The following is a 10,000-nucleotide window of genomic DNA, read 5'->3' as shown; positions in this document are numbered from 1 at the left end:
GTAAGCACAAGCTTATCTGTCCTCTCTGCATGTTGACAGAGAGCAGAGGTCACACACACACACACACACACAGACACAGATACACACACAGACACACACACACACACACACACGTCTTTGTTATGGTTTATATATCGATAATGTTGGAAAACTAAATGTCGTCAGTGAACATTTGCTTTAATACTATTTCTCATTCAGATGAGATCAACTGGATTTCATTCCGAGGAGAACTTGTTGTGCAGCAGTTGAAGAACAAAGTGAGAAATACGAAACTAGGCCCACGAAATGTTTTCGGCAACTAGGGTTGGGTACCGAACCCGGTACTTTTACCGGTACCGACGGAATCGCGTCGGTACTGCCGAGTATTGGTTCACGTAAAATCAAACGGTGCCTTATTGCGGTACCTGAGAGTAAGCACAAGCTTATCTGTCCTCTCTGCATGTTGACAGAGAGCAGAGGTCACACACACACACACACACACACACACACACACACACACACACACACACGTGCGCAGAGGTGCGGACGGAGCAAACGACGTCAGCTCTGCAGTCACAGTGAGTCAATGCCAAGTGTGGCTACAGTTATTCAAAACTTCACGCAGACACCTTTGGCTCTGCACTGTGATATGATATTAATGGCGAGCCGAAAGAGGCACGACGGTGGTTCCTGTGCCCTGGGGACTGACTGACAGGCTGAGGCTGTAAGGCAAGGCAACGTTATTTCTACAGCAGCTTTTAGTAACAAGGAAATTCAAAGTGCTTTACATGAAACATTAAAGAGCAATTAAAAACAGTAATGATGAAAATAAAACCGGCTAAAAAAGATATATATATATATATATATATATACAAATACAAGAATAAATGTTGAGTAGTGGTATTGGTTCAGATGGCTCAAAGGTGTTTTTTGCCTCCAACGGCGCCTTCCAGGTAGCTAACCCTAAAACCCTAAACACAACTATTGACGCGCTGCCTGGGAGGAGACGTTGGGGGCAAAAAAACCAAAGACCGGGACCCAACCCTATCGTTCAACAGAAGGACTCAAATCCCAAAAAGAAAGAGATCGGCGGCGAAGACAAACAGGATTAACCGTCGGTGTGGCTTTTTTCTGGGGAGCGCTGAATAAGAAAAGGGGTCAGACACGGATGTTGCCTTACTGCTCTTTCACAGGTTAGTAATGGGTTCTTAACGTATCAGGCTTGATTCAGGGTTATTGTCTTGGAACAGGAGATATTTCTATGTTAGATTTTATATATTATATGCAGGGTCGGTGACTATCCAGGGCCAAATGTTACATTTGACAGACAGACAGACAGATAGACAGACAGACAGAAACAGACCTCGACTCTGATGCAGTGAGACAGCAGGTCCTGTCTCTGCAGCTCCTCCATGACGCACGTCACTCGGTCCGGACTCTCCGGATGACTGAACAACAACAACACACACAGTTATTATCACCACTCCTCTATAATCAGGATCCAAAATAATAATACAAAAAGTCACAGTTTGTTTTTAATCTGTCAGATGTTGTGTGAGTAATGAGGTCACCTGGAGTCCCACAGGTTCTTATGATGAGTGAAGATGTCAGAGTAAACCAGACCTGTTCCACTGGCTGCTGTCCTGCTGGACAGATCCTGCACACACACACACACACACACACAACCAGACACATACGAACAAAAATAACTGTTAGTTGCAGCCCTAAGTGCAGTACTTGTTTCCATTCCCCCTCTGTTAACAGCTGTTGGTATAAAGATGGTTTAATTAGAGAACAAGCATCACTCTGCGCGGTTTCCGCTGTCTTACCAGCGTCTGCAATCTGTCTCTCAGCTCCTCGTCCTCCTCTCGGCTTCTCTCCATCTTCCCTCTCCTCTTCGCCTCCTGCAGACCTCCTCCTTTCCTCTCCTCGTTTCCTTTACTGCTGCTGCACTGGATACACAAACAGCAACAAACACTGTGTTAGCGGAACAACTCAGGAGCAGCACAACTCATTTCACATACGTGAAGAAGGTTCAGGAAACGTTGATGAATTACACACGAGCATTTAATGAATGCTCAGTTGAGGAGATAATTAAGCAGGCAGTACAGTTTAACCACGATGTGTTATTATTGTGCATGTTGTGTCGTCCCAACTCTCTGAAGTTGCTGAAGGAGTATTTAAACTCACACTGCAGGCGTGATGTTTAGCTGAACCTTTCAGGTAAACAAAGATATAGCAGGCGCCCTAAACACATACGCTAAAGCCTAGTTCAGCCTGTCTCTCTCTCTTTTAGGGCTGTAAGACAAAATCGATACACTTCAGTATTGCAATATTTTATTTTGCAATACCGTATCATTTTCAAAAAGGCAATACCGATTTTTTATTTTTTGCATTTAATTTTTCTTACGTTAAAAAAAATATAGCTAGACGGCTATGCTGAGACGCACCACTAGTGTCCTCGCCTAGCAGTGCCTAGCAGTGTCTAGCAGTGCCTAGCAGTGTCTAACAGTGCTAACAGTACCTAGCAGTGTCTAACAGTGTCTAGCAGTGTCTAACAGTGCTAACAGTACCTAGCAGTGTCTAACAGTGTCTAGCAGTGCCTAGCAGTGTCTAACAGTGTCTAACAGTGTCTAGCAGTGTCTAGCAGTGTCTAACAGTGCCTAGCAGTGTCTAGCAGTGCCTAGCAGTGTCTAGCAGTGTCTAACGGTGCCTAGCAGTGTCTAGCAGTGCCTAGCAGTGTCTAGCAGTGTCTAACAGTGCCTAGCAGTGTCTAACAGTGCCTAGCAGTGTCTAACAGTGCCTAGCAGTGTCTAACAGTGCTAACAGTACCTAGCAGTGTCTAACAGTGTCTAGCAGTGTCTAGCAGTGTCTAACAGTGTCTAACAGTGCCTAGCAGTGTCTAGCAGTGTCTAACAGTGCCTAGCAGTGTCTAGCAGTGCCTAGCAGTGTCTAGCAGTGTCTAACAGTGTCTAACAGTGCCTAGCAGTGTCTAGCAGTGTCTAACAGTGTCTAACAGTGTCTAACAGTGCCTAGCAGTGTCTAGCAGTGTCTAGCAGTGTCTAACAGTGTCTAACAGTGCCTAGCAGTGCCTAGCAGTGTCTAACAGTGCCTAGCAGTGCCTAGCAGTGTCTAGCAGTGTCTAACAGTGTCTAACAGTGCCTAGCAGTGCCTAGCAGTGCCTAACAGTGCCTAGCAGTGTCTAACAGTGTCTAACAGTGCTAACAGTGCCTAGCAGTGCCTAGCAGTGTCTAACAGTGTCTAACAGTGTCTAACAGTGCCTAACAGTGCCTAACAGTACCTAACAGTGCCTAACAGTGCCTAGCAGCGCCTGACTTTTTGCTAGAAGCTAACAATGTAGCTACGGCTGAACTTTGGCCTACTTTAGCATATAAACATCAGCTCACTAAGAACCTGGGAACCACAATCCCAAACTGGCAGTTTGATTTTCTGTGTACTGAATTGTTTACCTAAAGTAAACTTCTTTGACTTTTATGCACATGATGTTTTTTTTTAAATATTAGCTTTTCTAAAATTATACTTTAAAAAAATCCCAATATATCGCCTTACTAGTATCGAAATATATCGCAACATATTAAATCGTGACCCGTGTATCGTGATACGTATCGTATCGCCAGATTCTTGCCAATACACAGCCCTAGTATCAGGGAAGTATCACATACTGAAGCCTAGTTCAGCCTGTACAAGGCTTCCTCGGTGGCATTTCGCTTGGTTACTTCAACGTTTGTGTATCGGACCAAAAAAGTCCAACTAAACTAAACACCGTGAAGAATATCTTCAACAAACAATAAATGTACGGTGCTCTGCAGAAAGGAAGAGTTCAACAATCTGTTCAGACAAACCCGAAATAAAAAAAACAGAAATAACGTCAAAGAACGAGAGAAGAAAGAGAGGACTTGATGTCTCGTCCGAGTTTAAGTCTCAAGTGTTAAACAGAGACGAGTGGACCTGAGGTCAAACTGCAGCTCCGGTAGATGATTGACCGTTCTCACTGTGTTCATCTTCTCTCTCAATAAATTAACTTGTTTTTCTACACGTTGAAGACGTTTCTGAGAAGTTTCTGCACACATTAAAAAGTTTCCTTTAGTGGTTCAAGGGGCGTTCAAGAGCTCTGACAGTTACAGTATATCCTGAACGTTATGTTACAGCAAACTAAGTGGCTCAGTTGAGAACAGGAATCCTTCCCCTTGCCCTTGAAGTTGGTAGATTTACAAACATCCAAGAGGATAAAAGGTTGGGCAAACTATGTGAATTAGGAGAAGTTGAGAATGAATCCCATTTTCTTTGGTACGGCCCTGTGGGAGCAACTTTCTGACAACATTTTTGATCCCTCTCGTCCTTTGGAATGTGCTTTGGTCGACGCGTTTAAACAAGACTCAGAATCACCACTCAACATCTCCACTGTTTTCACATTTATTTTTGTGAAAACAGTTCAATTTGATACGTTTTTGTCTTTTCTGTCCGTACCAGATGGTGTACAAGCATTGACAGCAGAGCAAAAATAAAAGATAATAACAAAAAACAACTTCAACTTACAATCACGTAACTGTTCTGAACTGTTTCCGGTCAAAAAAGCGTATGGCTACAAACCAAAGGCCCCGGACTGAATGACAGCTGTTGACAGCTGACAACGTGTTAAATGTGGAGTACCTCAGGGCTCAATGTTAGGGCCCCTGTTCCTAATTTATTGATGTTTGACATTTAATATTTTATGTGCAGATGCCATTAAAAAATGCAGGTCTTTCTATTTATTTTGAATGGGGGTAGTGTCTTTAGGCTGCAGCGGGGGTTGCCACAGGGGGGGGACACGCAAAAAAAACTTTTGGAGAAACGCAACCCAATGTCACGCTGCGGCGGCCAGTCATGTAACCAGCGATCAGACTTGTCGGTGTGTTTTGAGGCGGTGTGAGAGTCCCGTACAGGAAACAGGAAACATCACTGCCTCTATCGCTGCCACAAGAACGTTTGTGTAATAGCTGAACATTTCCTGTGTTTGTGCGTGTGTATGTGTGTGTGTGTGTGTGTCCATGCGTGCATGTGTATGTTTGTGCGTGTGTGTGTGTGTGCGTGTGTGTGGTCTGTGTGTGTGTGTCAGCTGACCGACCTGAGGAGACAGGCGAGGAGATCTTCTGACTGACTTGGGTCCGGGAGGATTTGATCCAGACTGCATCTCTGATCCTGAACCTGAAGAAAAACAACAACGAGCTCAGCTCAGGTCTGCGACTAACAATTGTTTCCATCATTAAAGGTCACATGACATGGTGCTCTTTGGATGCTTTTATATAGGCATTAGTGGTCCCCTAATACTGTATCTGAAGTCTCTTTTATATAGGCATTAGTGGTCCCCTAATACTGTATCTGAAGTCTCTTTTATATAGACCTTAGTGGTCCCCTAATACTGTATTTGAAGTCTCTTTTATATAGACCTTAGTGGTCCCCTAATACTGTATCTGAAGTCTCTTTTATATAGACCTTAGTGGTCCCCTAATACTGTATCTGAAGTCTCTTTTATATAGACCTTAGTGGTCCCCTAATACTGTATCTGAAGTCTCTTTTATATAGACCTTAGTGGTCCCCCTAATACTGTATCTGAAGTCTCTTTTATATAGACCTTAGTGGTCCCCTAATACTGTATCTGAAGTCTCTTTTATACAGGCCTTAGTGGTCCCCTAATACTGTATCTGAAGTCTCTTTTATATAGACCTTAGTGGTCCCCCTAATACTGTATCTGAAGTCTCTTTTATATAGACCTTAGTGGTCCCCTAATACTGTATCTGAAGTCTCTTTCCCGAAATTCAGCCTTGGTGCAGAATTACAGCCACTAGAGCCAGTCCCACAATGAGCTTTCCTTAGGATGAGACATTTCTGTGTCTGTAGCTTTAAATGCTATTGAGGAGGAGGAGAGGGGGGGGCATTGACCAACTGCCACTTTGCTCCTTTGAAAGCCATGATGTCTCTCTCTCTTTCTCATGGGGGGGCCACATTCTCATGTCGGACAAAGCAGAGAAAGGGGAGGTAACCTTTCCCCTCATGACGTCATAAAGGGAAGATTCCTGATGGGCCCATCTGAGCTTTCATTTTCTCAAAGGCAGAGCAGGATACCCAGGGCTCGGTTTACACCTATCACCATTTCTAGCCACTGGGGGACCATAGGCAGGCTGGGGGAACTCATATTAATGTTAAAAAACCTCATAAAGTGACATTTGTCATGCCATGGGACCTTTAATAATCAATTAGCTGATTCTTTTTTCTTATTCCATCTCATTGTCTTAATATTTTGTGAAAGCACCACAAGTCAACCCGACAATATCGCCGCAATATCTACAGTACATCGATGTATTTGGTCCAAAATATGGTGATATTTGATGTTTTCCATACTGCCCAGCACTACGTATACATCACAAGTTTGATCACGACACGATATTATATTGATTCCTTGGACAACGATACGATATTTACTGATACTTTAACCCTCCTGTTGTCCTCGGGTCAAATTTGACCCATTTTCAAAGTTAAAAAAAGAATAAATATAAAGTGGGGAATCTAAAATAAAGAGGCATGTCACAGACGATATGTGTGTCCATATTTTCCCTTTGCTTCGATAACAGAAAATCAGCAACTTTGAGGTATTTGGTCAAAAATATCCATATCCATATGGATCCATATGTCCATATCGCCACAGCTCTACCAAATATCACCATTACTACCACCTTAAACACACTAACCTAATACTCCAGACGCATCCTAAACATCCGGACAACTAGTGCTACATACACTTTTACTTCAGTAAGTATTATGAGTATTTTCACAGTGCAGTATTAAAGGGTCATTTCGGTTTGGACCCAATTTCCCTATGTTTTTGTGTTTTTTTGCAGCTGAAAGGCTCAGATTAATATTATAAGTGTCTGAAAACATTACAACACAAGTTGGTGTGTCCGACCACAGACCACCCGGACCTGTCTCACCTCCCTCACATCGGTCCGTACCCGTCTGTCTGTTGACAGATAGATATTTATTGTCCCATGGAAATATACATCAACAGACAACATACAGAGATATGTATAAGGTTGGGTGTCAGTGAGTTTTTTTCCAATACCGGTGCCTGAACCGATACTTTAAAAAACATAAAATAAAAAAAATAAAAAGAACGGCACAAAACGACAGTCGGCGACATTAAAGAAGGGCTTGTTTATCGCTAAGGCCACAGGGTAAGAATGAAATGATCTATTAATAACTTATAACAATAACTTATTTCACTAGTAAATTACTGTTGAACAACAAAAACAACAACCGGATGGGCAAAGGGTATTTTACAATAACTTTGAATGCACCGCGAGGCTGTAAATTACCAGTTTCAAGTGAATGCACCGTCTGTTGTTTTTCCCACAGCTACAGACTGTTAGGCTCTGTCTGTCTGTCTCCGTATAACTGTCTGTCTGTCTGTCTGTCTGTATAACTGTCTGTCTGTCTGTCTGTCACGAGGGTCCTGCGATCGATATGAGACGATATCATAGATAGATAGATAGATAGATAGATAGATAGATAGATAGATAGATAGATAGATAGATAGATATTGATCCCAAAAATGGGAAATTACAGTGTTACAGCAGCAAAATATCAGTCACACAGCACAGCATCTACAAGGGGAAAGGATCCCTTCAGAGATAGACCTTTAAAACCTCTTTAAGACCTTTCTGTTTAACCAGAAACAGCTCTGAAGTCTGTAGCGCTAAACCCACCAGACTCCATTTAAAAAAACAACACTTTTAGCGTGTATAGAGCCAACATGTTTTCACATGTAAATCAGTAAACTATGTGTTTAGTTCAACCAAAACTAGAGCTGTGATGGTTGGAAAAGTGGAAAGACGACCCAAAACTGCTTTTCGTAGTTTTATTTTGTTTCTGTCGACTTTGAATGAAGTGTATTTTACGATGTTAAAATTACTATTTATTTACATGGAGTCTGGTGGGTTTAGCGAACGCAATTTCGCGGATGTTTTTATGTTTTAAAAGAGGATCTTACTCTTTAACAGAAATGTCGACATGACTGATAATGTTGTCAGTCACTTAGACATAAAAACATAGGAAAATAGGGTCCAGGTTGAAAAAAAAAAACGGCAGTTAACGTTAACGTTGCCGACAGTTACAGTAACGTTAAATAATCTAACGTTAAATACTTCTTCCACTTGTGCGGTCTAAACAACAACCAACAGTCTCTGACAGTGTTAGCTAACCCGTTAGGCTCTCTGTGATGTAATAATAATTAATATTGTGAAAATAAAACATTGAAAAAGACTCACGATAGCTCTTCGTTCCGCTTCTTGTTTTGTGTTTTTCTCCGAGCGCCGCCAACTGAACTGGCGCACAATGTGACGTCAACACGCAGAGCGTCGACGCGACACGATGACGTGTGATTGACTCTAAAAAGTGTTTATTTTCTTAATTTTTGGGGGAATATCGGCATTTAAAATCTGCTCAGATGTGTCGGACTGAACACACTGTAGAGTTTTAATGATTTCATTCTAATTCTATTCAATAATTAATAATCTAAAAGCCAATATTGTACTTTGAACTGCTCTTCATTTATCTGACAGCTTCAGATTATTAAAACAAAAAATAACAAATGATGATATCTCATTATACATTTAACGACCTAGCAGTATATGATCTCTGATTGGTTGATTGCATGTTACGCCCAAAACACACCTCTGATTAATGAAGACACTAAGGTCAACCCTGTTGAACCATGCGCCCGGCACACGGACCCTTTTTACCGGGGCCTTCATGTGTGAAAAGTTAAAACTGTGAAACAACTAGTTTTCTGTTATTTCAGGTTATTATTTGGGACATTTCTGTTAATATTTTCACCATGTGCCGTTTTGGTTTTATTACGGCCGCAGCTCCCAAAACAATCTTTAATCTCCAACAAAATAACATTTCAGACAGAAAACCTTTCATTAAAAAAACAACTAATCCACAGCAACAATAAAACATCATCAGTTTTTTTAATGAAACATCACTTTGAATACAACATGAACAACGAGTAGAAAACAACATGATGGAATAATACCAAATATAAAACCAACTGTAGTGATAACACTGTGATACAGAATGAGATAATATAAGAATATACTGAAGTTTTAGCTGCATGTCGTGTGCGTATCATTCAGACAAGTGTTCAATATTAAATACATACACAACCATCTGAAGAAATACAGAAGAGATATAGATTCATATGTCAAGAAAACGTCATTATTGTCATCCAGGGCCAGATGTGTAGAGTTTACGTAGTATGTAGTGTTGCTTGTATTTAAGAGAAAAGTAACACATCTTTGACAGTATTACAGCATGTCTCATATAGTCTTCTGTCTTACAGTTTGGTCCACATATAGCCCTAAAAAAGTTAGGAAAAAACTCCCTTAGCCATCATAGAAACAAACGCTGAAAAGGCCGCAAAAAATGACAAAAACATCGGGGAAAAACGTTGGAAAAAGGGCCAAAAAAAGGTCGGAAAAACTGGCAAAAACTTCAGAAAACGCAGCAAAAAAGCGACAAAAAAAACAAGTTTTTCGTCGCTTTTTCGGATGTTTTTTTGGGCCCGTCTAGTTTTGGAGGTTGATGTCACTTTTGCAGACGCTTCTGACGGCTTTTTCTGGCGTTTGTTGAGCTTTCTGAAGTTTTTGCCAATGATTTTGTCACTTTTTCCGGCCTTTCTGTGCTTTTTTCTATGAAGGCTGAGGAACGTTTTTAGGGCTTTATGTGGACCAAACTGTAAGAGAGAAGACTATATGAGACATGATGTAATACAGTCACAGATATTTGACTTTCCTCTTAATTAAAACCATGTTAATAAACTAGACATGTCAGGCCCCTGATCTGATTCTTATTTTGCAGTCCAGTTGGACACTCCTGCTATATGAGACATGATTTGGTGTCCTTAAAGGTTGGATTTTTCCTCATTTTTTTAATTAAGGCATTAAGATCAATTTCCGAAAGATGA

At 41.3% G+C, this 10,000-nt stretch overlaps 2 protein-coding genes across 4 annotated transcripts in view; both read right to left on the bottom strand.

The window, feature by feature from the left end:
• The window catches only part of hdac6 (histone deacetylase 6), a 31,386-nt gene extending 23,017 nt beyond the window's left edge, over positions 1–8,369 (bottom strand). For both annotated transcript variants that reach the window (XR_013502220.1, XM_078254121.1), the window contains exons 1-5: positions 8,301–8,369; positions 5,105–5,184; positions 1,809–1,931; positions 1,551–1,636; positions 1,343–1,427 (exon numbers count right to left, since the gene is read on the bottom strand). Coding sequence is in view for 1 of the 2 variants with exons in the window: in XM_078254121.1 (XP_078110247.1) it covers positions 1,343–1,427; positions 1,551–1,636; positions 1,809–1,931; positions 5,105–5,170 (360 nt within the window). In the remaining variant the exon portion in view is untranslated. The remainder of the gene's footprint in view (positions 1–1,342; positions 1,428–1,550; positions 1,637–1,808; positions 1,932–5,104; positions 5,185–8,300) is intronic.
• Positions 8,370–8,986: 617 nt separating this feature from the next.
• The window catches only part of cxxc1a (CXXC finger protein 1a), a 22,301-nt gene continuing 21,287 nt past the window's right edge, over positions 8,987–10,000 (bottom strand). For both annotated transcript variants that reach the window (XM_078254119.1, XM_078254120.1), the window contains exon 14: positions 8,987–10,000. This exon is cut by the window's right edge and continues 653 nt beyond it. The gene's annotated coding sequence lies outside the window, so the exon portion shown is untranslated.

This window comes from Sander vitreus, chromosome 7, assembly GCF_031162955.1.
Source record: "Sander vitreus isolate 19-12246 chromosome 7, sanVit1, whole genome shotgun sequence".
NCBI lineage: Eukaryota > Metazoa > Chordata > Actinopteri > Perciformes > Percidae > Sander > Sander vitreus.
This window is presented reverse-complemented; position numbering and strand designations above follow the sequence as displayed.